General features: G+C 39.4%; 1 protein-coding gene across 2 annotated transcripts in view; it reads left to right on the top strand.

Moving 5' to 3' along the window:
* nrgna (neurogranin (protein kinase C substrate, RC3) a) overlaps positions 1-20,106 on the top strand; it is a 140,334-nt gene extending 120,228 nt beyond the window's left edge. For both annotated transcript variants that reach the window (XM_048562337.2, XM_048562338.2), the window contains exon 3: positions 14,996-20,106. In XM_048562337.2, the coding sequence (XP_048418294.1) occupies positions 14,996-15,066 (71 nt within the window). In that variant the 3' untranslated portion in view covers positions 15,067-20,106. The remainder of the gene's footprint in view (positions 1-14,995) is intronic.
* The last annotated feature ends 1,798 nt before the right edge of the window (positions 20,107-21,904 follow it).

Raw genomic sequence — 21,904 nt, 5'->3', positions numbered from 1 at the left:
TTGACGATTATGTCCTGGCTCATAACAGAAAGCAGCTAGCCGTCTTTCAGTGACTCCCATTGTGGTGACATCCAAATGAGTCATTCTGGCCTGTGCTTAATTGCATCGTCATTGTTCTGGCAAGGCTGTAAGAGAACGCCATGTCTAGATGTTTGGTGAAAGTGGTTAAAGGCATCAACGTACCTGGTAGCTTCAGATGCAGTGCTCTGTTGATAAACCTGTTCAAAGGCAAGTGGGTTGTTTCTCCGAGGAGAAAACTCCTGCTGTGTCCCAAACATTCATAGTCTGGTCGATCAATGTCAAGCCACTGTTAATCATTGACCAGTGCCCAACCGCCACCTCCTATTATGGGGAACTGGAAGCTGGATGTGAAATGGTTGACCACAAAACATATTGAGGAATTTAAAGGAGATAAGAAAGATTAGGGAGCTGTAAAACCCCTTAGACTACCCAACACACTCTCAGGAATTGATCATTGAGAATATCAAGAGGTTCTTCAGGTATTCCAAAGTTGAGATGAAAAAAGAAATGTAGAATATGCCCCTGTTGCAATCAACGGGAATTGATTTCAAGAAGGATCTCCAGGAGTTGGAGAGCCAACAAACATCACATTTCACTTCAAAATCATCATCCAAGCCAGGACAAAATCAGGCTTACAGTTTTTTTTCTGAAAAGTAGCACATGGAAATGCAACTATTGGTCCTCTGTTTTGAAGTATATCAAACAAGTCACAGCAGTATACTTCAATCACAAATTTTACTATTTTCATTTCCATCTGGGGAAAGGCAACATCATACTTCTTAACAAGTTGAAGTAAATAAGAAATAGATGACTTATCATAATCCACTCTGGAGTTGATGATCAACCCTGATCAGACCTGCAATATACTGAACAGGTTGATCATTAAAAGCCTTCTGTTCCTCAGAGATACAACTGCCATGGGAGTGGACACCTCCCACATTCACTTGGATTTGGAGAAAGCCTCTACCTGAATATTGCACATGCACACAAGAAATGTGCTCTCCAAAGCGGACTTGGGAGATAATTGCATAACTGGATCCAACTGCTATATACAAAAATCAGGGGCATGATCTTAATCACTTGATGGGAATGGCAAAGCTTTCTGATCAAGTCTGGAGTCAGGCAGACCTCTCCTCTTTCCCCTTGTTGAAACAAACATTTTGCTGTCCATCAGGAGGGGTGTGGAATAAATGGTGTAACAATCACAGGCAGCAAGAGGGTCTGAGGTCAAAGAGTCCTTGCACACAACCAAGTCACCATTCTCAACTTGGATCAACTTTGGGGCTGTTACATCTAGACTCCAACTGAGGTTCGAACATTTCTCACAATTCCAGATGGAAAACCCAAAATCATTAAGTTCCTGGTTGAGGAAGATTGAACTGACTCCTTATCTTTATTCCCCTACTCCCTCAGGTGGCAAGAACAAAGTTAATTCAAAATGGATCCCTTCCATTTTGGAAGGCTTTCTCTCAGATGCAAATAAAAGTTGTGTTCTAAAATGTGTCAATTTAGTCACAGTTTCTTGAGTTATTAAGAAGTGAGTTTCTCAACAACTAAACACAAGATGAGTTAAGAACGCAACATAGAAGACCCTGATTACCAGATGCACGGCATGTTCACTGTGAGTTTATATTGTCAGGCCCAAATTCTGTTCCCTCAAAATGCTGGTCATGAAGCCATCTTCCACACTACCTTAGAAATTAAAAATTGGCAACACTTGAGGCACATTGTGCAAAAATCTTCAGTTAGATGATGGAAAACTAAAGCCAACATTGCCCTCATTCTGATGACTGTCTTTGTATGCATTTACATCAAACTGTATGCAGACCCTCTATACACAAACTCCATGTGCTCAGATTCTATCAGTTTCTGTTGCTGTGAAGGTCTGGCCTAATGAGGTATGGCCGCATTTATGATGAATGCTTCATTCAGCTGTACCATGCCATACCATCTGTTCTAAGTGGAAAGGCTTGTGCATTAAAAACACCTTTGACTACAAGTCCACTGGGCTGAGGATCATGATGCAAGACTCTGTGCTCTGTGCATTGTTCCTTGGGATGCACACATAGCAATCATGAAATGCAACTGGAGGGCCGATGACGTAGAAGGGGACTGTCCCTGCTCTGCCTGAAACTTGCTGGCCTTTGAATGTAATGAGTTGTCCATGACTGATTGTTGCAGACTGGGAAATTCCAAGGTCCATAACTACAAGTCAAGGGATGCTGTGAAGCTGGGAGCAGCTGTAACGGTGAAAGAGCGCCAGATGAAGCCCTCCAGACATAACACATTGAAGGGGCGGAAACTAGGTGAAAACCCTGGGATTATATGTTTAGCATTCAATGAGCCTGGCAAATATTAGCTGTAATTGCAAATTTAATAGGTAATGAGAAAGACATTGATTGGGTTTGACAACTTTGAAAGGCCATTTATGAATAAAGTATTTTTTAAACAAGTGACAAGTTTCTCATTAAACAAGTCGTAATGATAATTGTGTAATGTTCACATTAGTGGTCAGAATGATATTTTCTTTGTTTTAGTACAAGAAGCTCATGTGGGAAAGCAAGTATTATGTGTCTAGTGGAAGGATTATGAGTCAGACATTTAGAAATTGCCAGTTTAGTAATAAAACAATTTAAAGGTGTTCAACTATTCATCACAGGTAAGGCCAAGAGGACATTTCCTGGAGCTTTCTTTTACAATTTTCTGAAAGGCTTCGAATGGGCTCAGTTCCGAAAAATTATTTCCCCTCATTCAAGAGTGTCTTGTAAGAGGGTCATCAATTTCAAATCGTGACTGTGAATAGAGTTTGGGAAATTTTTATTTAAACTGGAATTTTTAGTGGATAGAATCCCTTCTCACAAGAAGTGGGTTAAAGAAAAAAAAAGACCTAGCAGTTAACTCACATCATTCATACTGTCATAATATCCTAAGAGACTTTTCAGCTAATTAATTACAACTGAAATGCAGTTTATACTGTTATTATGAAGCTCGTGTGCCACCTGAGTGACATCCCATGATGTTCGCCAAATTCAGCTCATATTCTTGAATGACCCACTTCGTCCTTGTTCTCCTCCATAATCTGGCAATAGCCCATAATTTCATCATTCTAGAAGCACTTGGGCAAATAAATGAATCGGGAAGGAACAGAGGGATATGAATCCTGTAATTGAAGATAGTTTTAGTTTGGAAGGGTAAAATGTATCAGCACAGGTTGAAGGGCCTATTCCTGTGCTGCGTTGTTCTTTGTTTCTCTGCACTATGACTGGTTCAGTGTAAATAGAGCGCAAATCATCTCCTGAAACACATTTCTGTTCACTGAATGGAGTAGTAAGAACTGCCAATACTGTAGTCAGAGCTAACACAGTGTGGAGCTGGAGGAACGCAGCAGACCAGCAGCATCAGAGGAGCAGGAAAGCTGATGTTTCGGGTCAGGGCCTTCTTCAGAAAAATCTGAAGGGTCCCGACCAGAAACGTCATCTTTCCAGCTCCTCTGATGCTGATGGCCTGCTGTGTTCCTCCAGCTCCACACCGTTATCTCTGTCCACTGCATGGTGATTTGACCTCTCATTGCATTTGCAATAAGTGAATCGACCTTTTTTTAAACATATAGCCACTCTCACTCAGACTAACCAAACTGCAACACATAGCGTAATGTAGGTCACAGATGAGAACATTACTAATCGCTGTTTTTCTATTCCCAGGGCAGCTAGTGCAAGTTTCAAAAGGTGTGATTCAATTTTTTTTTTAATGACTGCTGAATGCCAAAAGTCATAATTTAAAAATGGATATCACTTTTTTTCTCTCACTTCCAACTTTGTGTCACGATAAAACTAATCAACATGCACACCAATTGCTTCAATATAACACATATATAGCACATTCAATATAAAACATTCAAGTGATTTTGGTGAACACTGACAAGGAAGTCAGTTAATCCAAGGCTTTATCCAGAAGAATTAATTTGAACAAAATAAGTTTATTCAGGTTATTAAGTTGCGTAAATTGATCTAGAATTTTTCACATCCTCATTATCAACTGTATTATATATAAGAAGCTGTCAGTAATGCAGTGGGTGTTCAGCTGAAAACTGATCGCCCAAACCTTTTGGTGTCTGAATCATCAGAGACCAACTATAAGACCGGAAGATTTGCAGTGGGATCTTATGGAAGTCAGAGTGAGAATTGCACAAAAGCTTTCAACTTCTAACAGGCAATTCCTCTGCTCCTTGGAATAGTAGGCAAATGTCTTCAGTTCTGAGTTAGAGGACTGAACAGAAAATAGTAAATGTAAATGTCTGGCATAACTTCTTCTAGAACTGACTCCCCATCACTCACACTGATCTCTGGATGACCTAGTTTCCCAACTCACCCCCAATCTCATGACCATCCCCCCAACCAGCTGACTACCTCACCAACCTCATTGTCCCTGATCATTTCAGCTATCCTGTAGTCCCATCTACCAACTCAGCTGTCTGTCAACCTACATACCTACAACATTACATCACTCCTCTTAATCACTTACCTCAGCCACTGAGCATTTAAATTTGCCGTACCACAGCTAATCTGTGGTAAGAACAGGAATGTACTGTCTATCTTGATGCTATATACTGAGACAGTGCTCTCTAACTGATGCTGTGGTCTGTATTTCTGGTAAAACTAGGATCAGAAGACCTGGGCAGAAATAAGGAGAAGTGTTCAGGCAGAGAAAAATTTGAGAGGATTGGTAATTCAGTGCTGAATGCAATTGCTTGGATGATACAGGTTGTTACGAATGATTGTTATCTTTTTTTAAGAATTTCTCATGCATGTCTTATCAGAATCACTGAGAGTTAATTCTCCTTTTGGAAATAGCCAATGCATTATTCTTTGTTGAGCCTTATTTTCATATCCCATTCTGGCTTTGGCTTTCTCTATCTATGGAACTTCCTCCTGTCTACAATTTTCAGATAATGACGATAACCACAGCTAGAAGCCACCAATATTGCAGCCCATTGCTACATTCGGGGAAGATGTCATTATATTTTTATTTATCCATTCATGGGACATTGGCATCGCTGGTTGGCTAGCATTTATTGCTCATTCCTAGTTATCCTTAAGAAGATTGGTGGGAAGCTGCCTTCATGAATCACTGCAGTCCGCGTACGTAGGTTGTCCTGCAATATTGTTATGGATGGAATTTCACCCAGTGACAGTGAAGGAACAATAACATATTTCCAAGTCAGAATGGTGTGTGGAGATACGGACATTCACTACAGTCTCAGAGGCCGTGGGAGTGAGAAATGTGTAAAAAAAAGCCTGTACTCATTGTTCTTTTTGTTTTGAGGCTGTGGGAGATGGGAAATGGACTAGGCATATACCCCTGCTGGTATTCCAACATAATTGGAGAGCTAAAGCACAAACACTGGATGATTTCCTCCAGGCCAGTGACCAAAGCTGCAGTTTCAGACACAAAATTAGGTGTTTGGTGGCCATCCAAGAGAGGTACCTGCAGTCTTCGAGTTCTGGCCTTTTTTCTCATCGCTGACTTTAATAACAACACCACTAACAGCTTTCAGTGAGCGGTCTGGGCTGAAGTTTTGGAACTCTGTCCCTGAGCCTCACCACTTCTCTACACCTCTCTCTCCTTTAAAGTGCACTTTATAATTTACACCTTTGACCAAATTATTAGTCGGCTGTCCTAATATTTCTTTAGGTAGTTCAACACCATATTTTATTCACATAACACTTCTGTGAACTGTGTCGGTGGCATCTTGAAAGTCAGCTGTGGTTGCGCAGCTCATTTAAAAACCACATGATTCTGTGTGCAGGACATAGGTACAAAAGGATCAAGCCTGCCGTTCCAATGGAATACGGGGAGAATACTACACCATTGGAAATGCCATCAATATGCTAAGGTGGGCATGAAAACTACCCTGGCATTACTTTGAAAAAGAGTAGAGGAGTTATCCCAATTGTCCTTTACACTTCAGACAACATTACAGAAAACAAATTATTTGGCCATTATTACACTGCTGTTTGTGGGAATTTATGCACAGAGTTGATTGTTGTCTTTCTGTATTGCGACAGCAAGTACTTTACAACAGCAAGTGCATTTCAAAAGTACTTGCTGTACTTGTAGCTTTTACTGTCTGTGAAATGCTTTGAAATGTCCGGTGGGCATTAAAAGTACTCCGTTAAAAGCAAGTCTTGCTTTTCTATTTTACTGCAGTAGCGGTGCTTTGTTAACGTAAATCATTGTGCTCCTTGTTTTACCTTGAGGAAGCTGAGCTCAGTGACAGAAAGACAATTCATTTGCTGACATGACAGAATTAAGGATGGACAGAAAGTGTAATAACTCTGAACAGCCAATTAGAGATGAGCATCAAAACAGAGCCACTAGTTGTGGCATACATAAGCTAGTCCTAGCCCAGGACAGTGTGTTCTGCAGATCCACACTGGGTCTACTTTAAAAAGGACTCAGGCGATGAGTTCCAACTGGGTAGGCCATTACCTGTTACCAAGGGAACTCATACTCAATGAGCTCCACAGGGAGATTAATTAGTGTTTTCCCATGAACCTTGTAGGAGTTATCACACAGACAAAATGCTGGTATATTTTATCTCACCAAAAATGTGCAAATAAATTTCATGTAATTGGAAAGATTAGACTAACTTCAAGATTCAGTTCTTGTTTTCAACCTACTGCTGGTTGGTACTATTGTTGATAAGTCAGATCAAAACAGGAGGCAAAACCTTATACTTAGAGCTATGCTGTTTAGGTGTTCACACAAAAGTGGGAATCTGGAACTCTCTTTGTAAAACATTTTTGAGGAATGTAAGAAATAGGAGCAGGAGTAGGCCATTCAGCTCACTAAGCCTACTTGACTTTTGCCTTAAAAAGACTCAATGGTTGAGCCTTCACATCCCACTGCAAAATAGAATTCCAAAGACTCTCATATTTTGAGCGAAACATTTCCTCCTCATTTCAGTTCAAAGTGGTCTATTCTTATTTTGAGACTCTGTTCTCTGGTTTCCCTTGTCAGGGGGTAACATCTTTCATAAATCTGCTCTTTAGGGCCTTGGAAGAATTATGTATATTTCTCTGAGTTTAACCTTGTTGAGCTTGTTGCACTTCCTCTCGGGCAAGTTTTGTCCTTTCATTGGTAACGAGACCCAAACTGTACATAATACTCGACTTGAGATTTTACCTAAGGCATTTTACATTTGTTGGGGGTCAATTTGATATTGAGATTGATAGATTTTTATGAGTAAAGTGTGTCATTCGTTCTAGACAAATTAGATAACTAGAGTTAAGGTACAAATTGTTGAGTAAGGGCTTTAATACCCTGGACCAACCTTACAAATATGTTCAAAGCTCCTCCCCAACGGTATAAATAGCACCGAGTGGGTTGAGTAAGATTGATAGAAAGTACATTTGAAGAGAGAAGCAAACGTTAAGAATAGTATTTCGATAATGGAAATTGTAGGATTAGAGCCTGGTATATTTCAGGTTCCCATGTAGAGCAGCATTTAGTGTTAATGTACAATAAATAGAGTTCTAAAGAAGCTTGCACCTGAAGACAATTCTTGATCTTGTCTTATTCTCACCCATCTGCCTTGAACATAAAGTGTCAACATAAAACCACACAACAATAGGCAGATAAGCCATGCACTGAACGGCAGAACAGGTTCGAGGAGTTGAATGGTCTACTCCTTTTCCTATGGCTCTTATTTTATATTTATTTAATGATTGACTTTCTAAGTGTAGAAATTATTCTGTTCAGTGAATTTGTAGCATAGAACAGCGCCGTCAAATGGATTGAGATGTGTGAGATGTTGATGCATTAATCTATGCCTGCAATATCATCAGGTTGGCGTCAACTGTGGAATACAAGGAATTTCACACTCTCTTCATTTATGATCCTACAATTGCTTATAGTAAAGAAAACCTGTGCACATTTCCAGACAAAATGGCAAAAAGTACTACTGCATGACGGGGACCAGCACAATGCAGCTTGTAACTCAATTTCACACAGAGAGAGCAGGATTTTCTTTGCACTGCAAAGTGTTACGATCCTATGCCTGAAAGACTGATGGAAAAAGATTGAGCTGTAACTTCCAAAAAAGAGAATTAGTCATATCATTGAAAAGGAACTATTTGCAGAGGTACAAGGAACAGTTGGGGAAGTGAATGTAATTGGATAAATCCCTCAAAACTTGGTACAGATTCAATGGGTAGAGTGGCCAGCTCCAAGGCTGTATGATTCCAAGAGGCGATGTTGCAAAGGGTGGCACAGTGCTTAGCACTGCTGCCTCACAGCACCAGATACCCAGGTTCAATTCTAGCCTTGGATGACTGTCTGTGTAGAGCTTGCACATTTTCTCTATGCCTCCATGAGTTTTTGCTTAGTGCCCCAGTTTCCTCCCTCAGTCCAAAGAGGTGCAGGTTAAGTGGATTGGCCATGTGATAAGACAATTTTCCAGAGGGTGTGCTGGTTAGATGGGTTAGTTATGGTAAACACTGGATATGGCGGAGAGGTGGGTCTGGGTGGGATGTTCTTCAGAGTTGGTGCAGACACGATGGGCTGAATGGCAGTTGTACAAATTATTGGGGTTATATAAAACTGACTTCTTCAGTTTATCAATTGCATATTGCTTCCTATTGGATAACATTTAGAAAATTGCTCCCTCTTCCATGTTGGTTTGAATTTTCCCAGCAGCAGTTCTTACTGGGGCATGGCATCATGGAGTTTGTAGCTCTCCGTAAACAACTCCACAAACTGACCATTCTTCAGGTATCAATCTACAATGATGTTGAATCAAGTTGTGGGTGCTGCACACTTGACCCAGACTCTGTCTCAACAGGAGCATGAATCAGAGAACTGAACCCAGGTGGCTGTGTGTTTGACTTATGCTAATGGTTCATGTACCCATTCTTTTTTATTCTTTTCTAATACAAGAGGTTACAGGGATCATGTAACAGTGCACAAAGGAGTGGGGGCTGGGTTCAGATGTTTACTGGGTTTCCAATCTCGATCAGGTTATTTGGAAACTTGGTTGAGGACTGGATATATTCTGAAGATAGTTAGAACCTATTTCATTAATAATAAGCTCGAGTGAATTTAAATCAAAAAATGTTACATAACTTCCATTCATAACAACATTTCAAAAGTATTTCATTGCTGTTAAAGCACTTAATGAAGTCCTGAGCTGGTCAGAGATGCTATATAAATGCAATTTTTTTTAACATTTGGGAATGATTAGGAATGCCATTGTGATGTGGCTTATTCATACACCAATCAGCCAGCGTTACTTTGGACTAGAGCGACCTGTCATTCAATTTTAAAGCATTATATGAAGTTAAAGATGACAGCTTGTACAAACAGAATAATGAGACAACAAATCTGCAACTTTAGTGACATTCCTGCATTATGTCATGCGTGGAACAGCCATAAGGAATTCTGTAAAGAGCACAATTTAAGCAATGATTTAAAGAGTGTTGAAGAATGAAGTGCCAGTACTCTGCCTAACTTAAATGCCTTTGTATTTGTATTTGGCAAAGGACAAGCAGCTGAGCACATCCTGCTATTTTTTTTTGCAGCTCACAGCTATAAATCTGGGGGTTTGAACAGGACTCAGGCGGAAACAGTTTGCTGAATAGGAAGAGAATCTAATGGTACTATCACCACTTCATCACTTACATAGTTTTAATAGTGCAGGATAACTTCTAATGAGGCCCATTGGAACACTAAATATGACCACATTCTATGTTTTGTTCCCTCCATGTTTCTGTTCCTGCCACAGTACTAGAACGGGTTTATATAAATGTCATAAATGGCGTCCATTGTGACTGTGACAAAGATCAACATTCCCTTCTTATCCTTCTCCATCTACGTGCAGATCTTGATATGGTTGACCACACCATCTTCCTACAGTGTCTCTCACTGTCATCCAGTTAAGTGGTACTCCTCCGATCTGGTTTTATTCTTACTTTTCTAATTGTGGCCAAAAATCAATCACTGCTGTAACCTCTCCTACACTATTAATCTGTCCCCCGCCAAAAAAATCAATTCCTCTTCTTATTTCTAATTTACATGCCACTTCTAAACAACACTATCTGAAAGCATCATCTTCGGATTCACGTTGGATACCCAACTCACCACTACATCTTCTGACTCCTCCGCATACTGGAAAGACCGTAGCTACTGTCCAAGGCTAAGCTAGTCTTTCACAACCTTGGCGTTACATTTGATCTCGAGATGAGCTTCTGATCTCAAGAAAACTGTCTACTTCCACCTCCAATACACCAACCAGCTTCACTCTTATTTCAGTTCATTTGTTGCTAAAACCCTCACTCATTCCTTAAATGCTTCAAGATTCAATTCAAATGGCCTCCTGTGTCTTCTTCCAATATTCTAACCTCTGTAAAGTTAAGGTAATCCAAAATTCTCCTTCTCATGTTGTAACACAGGAAGACCCATTGCCCTACTGCCCTGTGGCTGATCCCTAATAAAACAACATCTTGATCTTAAAATTATTACATTTGCTTTCAAACCTCTCCATGGCTTTGTCCCTCCTATGATCTATTCCTACCCCACAACCCTCTCCAATTTCTTCTTCTGGTTCTTGTGCATTCCCATTTGTAATTGTTCCAGAACTGGTGGCCTTACCTTCAGTTTTCCATGGCGTAAGCTTTGTAATTCCCTGTCTATACATCTCCATCTGTCTCCTCTGCTTACTTCCTCCAAGTCACCTCTTAAAATCTACCTTTTGATCAATTTTTAATATCTTGCCTTTGGCTCAGTATCATACATTTGCTTTATCTGTGAGCTGCCTTGAAATATTTCAGCAGATTCTATACAAATGTAGGTTGTTGATCTTGTAGTATTGTTTATTAAGGGAAAGGAGTCTTGGAAAATTCAATTTACAGATCATGGTGTCTTCATTGGCATCTATCCAACTTTTTTTTTGTTCATAAGTAACAGTGAGTAGATAAATGATTAGTTAGCTTTGAGGAGATATGAGAATGTTTCTCCTTAATCTTTGATTCAAATGAGTACTGGCAGATGAATGGCAATAATCCAATCTTGTGTTTGAGTGAACATCAATAACCAAAACTTTGCTCCAGTGATTATTAAGATCAATTCCTGAATTTGTTCCATAATCCCACAAATTGCACTTCTTCCAACTCCAACAACATGACTTCACACTTATCCATTACCTTATCTACATGGCCATTCTTTCCAAGACTTTGAGGCTTGCACATGTACATTAAACATTGCAAACTTAGCTGGATAATGATCAGGTGATTTCTCTTTTACCTACAGGGACATTGATTTTTATTGCAGCAGTAATAGCACTGACAGAGAACAGCTAACACACTAGTAATTAAACCAACTATTTCCCAGTAGGTTTAGTCCTGTGATACAGATTGAATTTAGCAACTGAATAATTTTGAAGCTGAGATTGCTTTCTTGTAATTTCTCTCAGGTATTTATATAGTTTTAATCATTCCACATTCAGCAGTCTCACTTTGCTCCTGTCGTAACTTAAGTGAATTTCTTTGAACTATTGTCAGATTTTCTTCTTAAATAACTATTATCACTAGATTTGTAAAATCATTGTTAATGGATTATGCACATGAGCATAACAGAAACTGGACTGATTCATGATGTCAAAAATGCTATTGCCTAAAAGTTAGTGGATGGCCAATTGGAAAGCAATCAACTTGCAGCTTCCATGCCGAAAGGGACTGATGGCAATATTAGGTCATATTAGTCTGCTGGTGAATCATGAGCAACAGTTGCTGTTGTGTTGTGTGGATTACAGTCAACAACAACAATGACAAAAACAAAGTTGCTGGAAAAGCTCAGCAGGTCTGACAGCATCTTTGGAGGAGAAAACAGAGTTAACGTTTCGGGTCCAGTGACCCTTCCACAGAACAGGATTATAGTCAAACAGATTCACTGAAGTGTTGGTTAAAAAGCTAAGGGATAAGTCTAGACGATGGTGCAGGGCAATCGGGACAGAGAATACAAATACATCAGCGGTCTGCAGTTCATACTTAGCGATTAAAAGAGACCTCATCTTGCATCTGGCTCTACATCCAGATGAGCAGAAGTATTGTTATTTACTTTTCTGTTCACAGCTGCCACAGTTTCTTTCAAGGCCATTTGTTTTAATTATTTTCTGAGAAAATTGAGTTGCATAGCAAGTAGATCATAGAGTTCAATTTAAACCATTAGTATCTCTATCCACAGTTTTGAGCAACTGACTGCCTGGGATCTTAATCGAAATGCTTTGGGACACATACTTGACACAGAGTCTGAGCATGGAAGATTCAGATTATATTGGACCTTCTCATACCTGATTCAAAAAATGATACTCAATGAGCCATTTTCTGAGTTCATAGGGTTAAGCACATATTCAATCTCAATGCAGTACTGAGGAGTACTACATTGTTGGGGAAGCTGTATGATGAGAGATGAGGGTGAAACATGGGTCTGTCTACCTTGATGGCTTTGAGCAATCTCTTGTCACTATTTTAAAAAGACCTGGCTGTTCTCTCAGTGTCCTGGCTAACTGCTTCCATCTCAAACAACAACTTGAGAACAGACAAGTGGGGAAATATTCTCAGTGAGTCCTTCTGATCTGCTGCCGTAGTGGGAAAATCATTAATTAATCAATCTGAGATTTCACAGATCTTCCCCCAAATTTAAGAATTCAATCTAGAGAAAAACTGAGGACTATCTGTTGATTATAAGGATTTTGCCATTTGCAGTGTGTGTAAGTTTGCTGCTATGTTTTCCATTTTCAAAGCAGGGACGATTTTCACAAATAATACTTAAATTGTAAGGTTTTTTATGGTGTTCTAAGGGTTGTACTTTAACTTGAGTTGCCAGGCAACTGTACCTGCAGTACCACAATATTCCAGATGGTGGTGATATTGTAAATATTCATTCAACATTGATGCTTCAGCCACCTCAACACTCCCACCATCTGTAAGTCCGAGCAACAGCAAGAGAACAGAAAATTGTCATTAACAATAAACTAAACTTCCTGCTTTATGAAGACAAAAACAAGACCAAGCCATACATTTCCTTAAGAGTGTTATTTCATTAATTCAGATCACAATTAATTTCTGTTTCAACTCTATAAACCTTGATACTCCAACTAAACATACATTTATCAATTTCAATTGTAAAGGCTACAATTACCTCTGGCAATCATAATCTTTAGGGAAATAGAATTCCAAATTTCTATGAATTTGTTTGTGAGAAAATGTTTTCCAGTTCTCTTTCTAAATGATCTGCCTCTAACATTCAGCCATTTCCATGTGGTCTTGGCTTCATCCATTAGATGAAATAATTCCTTGTGTCTACCTTACTTTCTTCAGTTACCTACCCTGAAGGCAGGACCATGTTGATTGTTTTTTAAAACCACATCAAAGTTCCATTAATCTCATTAGAAATACAGCCAGGACAGAGGTTATGAATCTACCTCAGACAGAATATGAATTGAACCTTGCAATATTGGCACTAATCTGAACCACAAACGAGCTGTTTCAGGCAACCATGTTAATAGACCTTCTCCCCACCTATTTTGTAAATCTTTTAAAATCTGAACACCTCAATCAGATCATGTCTCACTACTTTTTATCCAGGCAATATAATGCTTAAGCAGCCTGTCCTCATCAAACAACCCTCCGAGCCCTGATATTATTCATTTGAAATTTTATTTCATGAAATATGATTCAATACTTTGAAAACGACCCCAAAACCTGGGCTGAGAATTATTCTGTGAAGAGGTAAGGCCACTCACCACTGAATTATTATTCTGCTCACTGCTTAAATTACAATTCTACCTGGTTTGAACATGACATAACATTTTATGGAGTTTGTAAGTGCAATGAGAGTACAACAAAAGAGACCTTTGTGCCACATCAGCTTGTTTTAGTGATGTTCTCTCCATGGAAAAGTCCATAGCGTAGACCATGGAGAAGCACTGAGTGATAGACCCCAACTTCAGGATTCCCACGTCAGCATTTAATATGGACGTTACGATCCATTTCGCAGAGGTTACCACCTTTTGGTGTGTATTTACTGAATATTATTTATCTGATTTTCTCAGAGTCGCCCTGGCTGTTTTTCTAAATCCAAATAGTTTATTTACAGAACATAAAATATCCTAGACCTGCAAAAAATTCAACTGGTGTCTGCTGTCTTCAGGGAGCCCAGGACTTCTCTAGAATCTTCCATATTTATGGAGCCAGTCACTTGCCCCACCAATAAGCTTAAGAAAGTAAGCACAATTACCTGCATCAGTGCACAGACTAATACAATCTAATTGAGTATCATGAAATGCAACAACAACAATTGTAAACAATTATAGTTGACAACTTCTGGGTTATTATATAGACATTTTGCTTTGTCAACTGAAAGAGCTTGTATCTACATTGACATTCTCTTGCTTTCTTTCCAGGTCACTGACAAGCCAAGTTTCTGGTTTCAGTTTTTTATTTATGAAAATTATCTCAAAAGCACTGATTGGGAATTTTTATTTAACTCGTAGATCTCTTTTTACAATTTAGTCCAATGTACTGATTTTTTTTGGAACAGCTATTCAACTAGTTTTTCATCTCATCCAGATTGGCCTGTAGACATCACCGACTGTATTACAGACACTCATTCTGTCGGTTTTTAGGTGAACAACTCCTCGAGTTACAAATGAATGACTGGTACCGACTGGCACTGCCCACCAATATATGACTGGAACAGAAATCATTGATGTACTTTCTCATAAGTTCCCATCTACATAAGGTTCAGGGACAGTAGTAATGAAAAAAGCTGACAGGGAAACAGCAGTAATAATCTGATTATTGTTATTTCTGAGAAAACAAGTGATGATTTGACACACATTTGGACTGTATAGGTTCTTATGCAGTGGGGTTAAATGGAGGTCAAACTGCTTATTAATCAAATCTAAATGTTTTCACAGCTCCTGAAGATGGAGGGAAAGCACCTGAAGAGGTAGAAGGCGAAGCAGAGGCAGCAGCTCCTGAGCAGTGAGGGTCTGCAGCCAGAGTGACGCAATTTGTCAAAATATCCAGCAGCCGAGGAACAATATTGTGCAGGATTAATTTAATGAGGTCACTCCAGTTTGTACCCTTTGCAAAAACATTCCTGCTTTATTTTGGATTATGTTGTACATTTCCACCTGTCAGCAAACCCACTGGTCCCATGTCCCTCTCTTTCCCATCTCTTCACTTCCTCCTTTACTCTTGCTCTCACAATCTTTGCAATTTGCTTTTCTCTCCTTCCTCTCAAAGGAAAATTACTCCATTGTCACTTGATTCTGAATCTATAAAGTTAACATCTGAATGTTGGAACTATTAACCAAATGGTTCTGATATTTTATTATCAGATCCATCACATATTGAAGCTTGATAGACTACCATTATGATTGGATTTGGTTAATTCTCAGATGATGATAATGATTATTAATGTTTCAGTATTCAGCAGTAACAAGCTTTACCCTTGATACCATAGGGATTCTGGCTCCCATCAATCAGAACCTCACATCAATTATGGGTCTGATTGGCAGGTGGAAATTTTAGTGATTACATCATAAATTTTTCTCTCTAACCTGTGTTTAGATGAGTTACTAATTTTTTTTTAAACAAAAGTCAAGTTTGATTACAATAGAGCAACAGAAATGAGTATAGATGCATGCTGCATGAATTGGAACTTTGTGTACACAGGGTAATGAGCTGCCTCAGTGCTTGAAAGACACAGAAGCTTATCTGTCTGGTCTTTAGAAATGTGGATTTGTTTGCCCTTCATTCCCTTCACCCATCCCAGCAGAACAGATTTTAAATTCTATTGCCTCTGACTTATTTTGAGAGTTCCAACAAGATGAAGATTTAGCTGTGACAGTTCATATGACATGCAAAGAAAGATATGACTTTTTAAAGTAATAAATGGTCAAGCCAGCCATCTTGAAATTTCCTTCCTATTCCGTATTAGTTTTGTTTTATTCTTCCATGCCTGCGAGCATGCTTACCTGAATAAATAGAAGCAAGCCTCTGTGGCTGAAGAAGGTTTTTGGCACTGGGAAAGCCTTCTGCCATTTGATGTTTGTGTTGGGAAACTGCAGTGCTTTGAGGTGAGGTAATGATGTAATAAAACACTGGGAACTCACAGGGTTTTGGAAGTTTGTTGCAAATGGTCCAGTCATTTGCTTCTGAGAAATTCAAAAGTTGAAGCCAGTGAAGGTCCATCCGAAGGTCAAAAGTCCATCAGAATAATTGGCCATTTGCCCAGTCGTTCAAAAAGATTTCCAGCACACTCCTCATATTTTCTTTTTCACACATTGACTGATACATTAAGATATTTCATTTTGTTTGGTTTCACGGGTATTTATTTCATGGAATTTGTAAGGAAAAGGAGAGAAAGTTGAAGATTGAATCATCCTCTGTCTGTTCAGGGTGATGTGATTTCTTCTGTCCTTCCCTCATTTGGAAGGGCCGCTAGGACCAGTGATTTTGCACCTTGCAATCTTTTGTTTAAATAGGATGCCAACAATGTGGGAAGAGGCCATTTGGCCCATTGAATTCACAATGACCTTCTGAAGAGCATCACACCAATACCCCCCTACCCTGTACCCGTTACCTTACATTTCCTATTGCTATTCTATTGCTAATCCACCTAGCCTGCATGTCCCTGGACACTTTGGGCAATTTAGTATGGCCAGTGCACCTAACCTACACATTTTTGGTCTGTGGGAGGAAACCCACTCAAACAAAGGGAATATCAAAGCTCCACATGAACCCAAGGCTGAAATCAAACTCAGATCCTTGGCATTGTGAGTCAGCAGTGCTAACCACTGAGTTGCCTTGCCACCCTTCTTCCCTCCTTGAATTCAGCAAAAGATAGAAGATTAAGCCCAACATACTTATTGGCTTTTATTTGTTGAAGTTTCATCTTGCACTGGCACAAAACTTTCAGTTGCTCAAAAGGTCTGTGACTTTTTGAGGTAACAATACAGATACTTAGTAATGTTTGAACAAATAGCATCAACTTACTACTACAATCTCATTCAGGTGGACCCAAAAAGGTGTAAACATGGCCCTAATAGTGACCTTAGTCATAAGTGCTCATTAAATAGCCAATCCAGTTGGAAACTTCAAAATATCTTCCTCCTAATTCTGTGTCAGTCAAAGACTGCTCTGGGAAAAGGGGGTCCATGTATAACTGAGTGCACAGAATAATACACTCAACAAAATTGATAATGATCACTGGCTGTCTGTCACATACAATTTCATTTTCTAGTTAAGTCAATGGAGAATAATGCTGGGTGGGTTGGAATGCCACTGTTTCCTGCAATCCGCTGGGGAAGTTAAGATGGTCTTCCTTGTCTTTATACCCTGCTCTACAGTAATGTCCACTGTGCTCCATATCATCCCTTATAGTTTCACACCATGCGTGCAGGGTTGACTTCATGCCAAAAGATTCAATTGTTTGCCAGATTACTCTTATTGTGTTTTTGTTTTGCTTTCTGTTGATACATTTGGCGAGTTTTCTTTCAAGGTCAGATTTCTCCTTGATCTTGGGTAAAAGGACAGAAGAAAGGTTCAAAAGAAATGAAGTATTTGAATTGTCTTAGTCACAATAACTGCAACTGGGGTTTATGGTTAGGCTTAGTCACTTTAGGCAGCATATACTGTGTTCATGAGTATAGATTGTATTTTTCTTTATGTGTGTGTGCTAGCTTGGACATGTATGTACGTGCTCATATTTGACTACACTTACAGCACAGATAGATGCCATTCAGTAAGGACATCAACAACAACAACTATAATTTAGATAGCAACATATATGTAATAAACATTGCAAGATACTGCTGAAATGTCAAAGAAATAAAACCTGAAAATGAACCACATATGGAATGATTAAATCTTTGTCTCGGAGGGAGGCTACAGAGAGTGCCTCAAACAAGTAAAGAGAAGTACAGACATAGAGGATTTGGGGAGGGACATTCAGAGGGTCAAGTCAGTTGACAGCACAACTGCTAATGGTGGCACCAGTTAAATCAGGGATGCCCAAGAGGCATGGATATCTCAGAGGGTTACAACAGCAGAGTGCAGAAATATGAAACTAAAAGCTTTGAATTTCTTGAAATATTCAACTGGTTGTGACAGCCTTTATACGTAAAAAAAACAATAAATAATCCTTGGTTGACAACAAAAGTAACAGTACAGAAGTGGGAATAGAAGCAATTTCAGGTAATTCTATAGCTTTGATTGTATGGATAAGATTAGAACAGGCAAAGGCAAAGCTTTACCACAGGATGGCTGAAGACAGAAATTGCACGATGCTGTTGTGGTTATCTGTGTTGAAGGCTGCAGGCAGGTCAAGGAAGATGAGTAAAATTTTGTTAGGATAACAGCTACAAAAATATGCCCTTTTACTTCTTTACATGACAATTTGATCATGTGTTGGTGCTGTCAACCTGATTAGAGGATTGAAATTGCAGCATTAATGGATGCTGAATGGGAGCTGTCAATATGTTCAAGGACTTTGCACAGGAGATGGAGAATAGAGATGAAAGGTTGTTGTGCAAAGATGGGAGCTTCCAGAGTTAGTTTCTTGTGGAAAAGCATGATGATGGCAGACATGAAGTGCATGAAACATTATTGGAGGACAGAGAAGCAAACACGGCATCAGCTAAAATGGGCTCCAGGAAGGGAAGTTGGGTGATCAGCAGTTTTGGTGGAATAGAATCTAGGTGTAGAGCAAGGTAGGACATAGGATCAAATTCAGAGAAAATGAAAGTTCAATGCTAAATCAGTGGGGTGCATTAAGGAAGATCTTTGGGAAGGGAGGAAAACATCAGAGTCAGATGAATGGGTGTTAATGAATTTTGAGACAAATAAATTTGAGGAGTTCATTTCACTAGAAGGTGAGGATGGAGAGTTTAGGGCCTAGTGGTTTATGAAGATGGTTTGTGTTGGAAACGAGATCTTTGAATATTATGCAATTTTGGTGATTCAGAACTGGATGTGATCAGTGTTTTATGTGGCTCAGTCAAATTAGTAGATGAATGATTAAATCAATCATCTACCAAAGGTGTTCAAATTTGCATGATTGGCCTTAAGGAAGAAGAGATGAGCAGACTATTGGAGGAATATAAGAATGAAAGAGTAATTGTTTTAATAGGGACTAGTGTATCAAAGTAATGGAGGAGAGAGAGACATTTAGCAACTCAGTAACATCAAGCTGATGGGATAGCCGTCCCTTGTTCAGAATTAAGTATAGATTCTGGATGGAAATACAGAAAGCAGACAGTGAATCTATAATTAGGGTCCAAAGGATTAGAACCAGGAACAATGAGAGGGGAGGGAAGGATATTAGAAAGATTAGCCCCAGCAAGAAAGGACAACTTGTGATGATGTTGACGTAACAAATGTGTCTCTTCCTGCTGTAGTCCATTGACCTTTATCTGCATTTCCTTCTGTTCTTTTCTCCCTCATATAATTAGCTTGCTTCCCCTTAAAAGCATCTGTGCTATTCACCATAGCTAGAATCCACGGTAGTGAATTTCAAGTCCTAACAGAGGAAGGATTGGCAGCACAAAACAAATTGGAACTGCTTCAGTTATTATGAGAGTTATCACATTGCCATTACAGCGTGTCTTCTTCACACTCTGTTACCTCATGGTTCACGTGTCCTCCAGATCATTGAGCCCAACTTAGCACCAATGCATTGCATCTTAAATACCCCCGGCATTCTTGCATTTACATGCACACATATGCTTTCTTTCACATGCATCTGTATGTACGTGTGCATGTATGCATCTCTTCCCAAGCATCAGGCATTGATAGAAATCTCTCATTAAAAGTTGTGGTAATTATGGAGTTTATTGGCACTGTGCAGTTTATTCTTAATTAGACATGCCAGTCTTGCCCTGTCTGAGTGTATCTGGGAAATTAACTCATTTGCTTACTTGCTGTTTATTTGCATGTGATTTATCCAGAATACTTAACAATTAATTGTTCCTTTCAAGTCTGTTTATTTCACAAAAAATAAAAAAAATCAAAGTTTCAGAAATGTTGATTGTGCAAAATTATTTTGATGGTAAAGGTATGGTTTCTGAGGGATTTGAGATGTAAATTTAATTCAATGACTTTCAGAACACCTAAATTCCCACAAGATTATATCTGCAATCCAGGAATTACACACAAAATTCCAGGGCAACACAGAATCCCAACAGACCACAACAGAACAATCCCAGAGGAATACCCACACAATTCCAGACAGATACACATACGAAGCCAAAGAAACACACACACACACATATGCACACAATATATAAGGTGAATGCACACCTAATCCCAAAGCGACAGGTATGATATCCTAGGACGAAGCACATGTAATCCCAGGAGGAAACATGAGTATGTGACCCATTTGATAATTCATCTATTGGGCTCCTAGCATTTCAGCTTTCAGTATTAAGGTCAAGAAGTGTCTTAGTTCCATCCATGATTTCTTTTCAAACAACATTTTGTGTCTTTTTTCGAACTTGCCTGGAACCTTGGGCTTTACATTCCAAATATCATGGATAGTGTCACAATATATTTACTCATATTTAAAATTCATTTTGGAATGATGGAGTGTCTAATTCAATATTTAATCTATATACAGCTACTTCCTATTCAGTGTAATTACACCACCTGCAGTTTAAATTTAGGGTGCTGGTCAGCTTACTAAGAGTCAGTCCACGGCCTAAACTGTGCTCAGATTTTAAATTAATTATTTACATGAGCTGCCCCTGCAGCTATTAACTCTCAAAGCAGATTTTACTTATCTTGCTACATACACCTTCCCCAGCATTGACCTGCATGATCGCAGTCACTGGGAATGCCCAGCCAGTGATCCACTCCTACTTTGTCTCATTGCATAAGAACTAAACTTCCTCCAAAAAAAAACTGAAACAGAATGCAACAAACGTAACTCTCCATTCCTGACTTGAGCTTTTACTCCTTTTAACTGTGACACCTTTCTCTGATATGACATATCTGCAATGACTATCAGCCTTCCAATGCTCCATGAATTCTGTTCCGAAAACGAACCATACTGGAGTCTAAACATTCTTTCTGTTTTTCTCTCTGCAAATGCTGCCAGATCTGTGAGTTTTATGGTGCTTTCTATGTTTGTTTCTGCATTTCAGCAGTTCTGGATGTTTGTCCAAATCCCACTACCTTCGTCCCCACCATAATTAGTCGTGTACTCAACAGACTACGTCCCAAGATCTGGAATTCCCTCCGTGCATTACTCCAGCTCTCTTGTTTCTGTTTAAGACAATCCTTAAAATACCTCTTTAACCAGATTTTTGTCCACTTATCCTGAGGACCTTCATCCTTGGAGCTTGAGATATTTTGACAGACAACCTTCCTACTGAGCAGTAAGGCAAGGTGTCTGGTTGTATGACTGCCAACTGGCAAGGCAAGGCAATGCATGGATGATACGAGGGTGCAGCTAGGTGCTCAGTGAGTGTTATAAGATCAAGCAAACAGATCTGAAATGCAATGTGGTCCAACTTAAGCTGGGTGCCTGCCCTGTGCAAAGTTTTCTTGCAGCAGACTACTGATGTTACACACCAGTGCGCCCTACATTGCAGGTCTGTGCCTCCAAAGTGTCCTGCAAGTGCATTGCAAAGGCACCATGAAGAACACGAGGAGTTTGCAAGTCTCAGATGCCAATGTCAGTGGTGGGAGGGTGTGCACAGCTGGTGCTCACGGCTCATGCCACATGATCAGCAACATGGAGGATCCTCACGACCAGTGGGTGAGTGGAATGCACCAGGTAATTGCTTTGACTACCATGTTGAAAATTCTCAATGTCTTGT

The sequence above is a fragment of the Stegostoma tigrinum genome, chromosome 32 (genome assembly GCF_030684315.1).
Source record: "Stegostoma tigrinum isolate sSteTig4 chromosome 32, sSteTig4.hap1, whole genome shotgun sequence".
NCBI lineage: Eukaryota > Metazoa > Chordata > Chondrichthyes > Orectolobiformes > Stegostomatidae > Stegostoma > Stegostoma tigrinum.
This window is presented reverse-complemented; position numbering and strand designations above follow the sequence as displayed.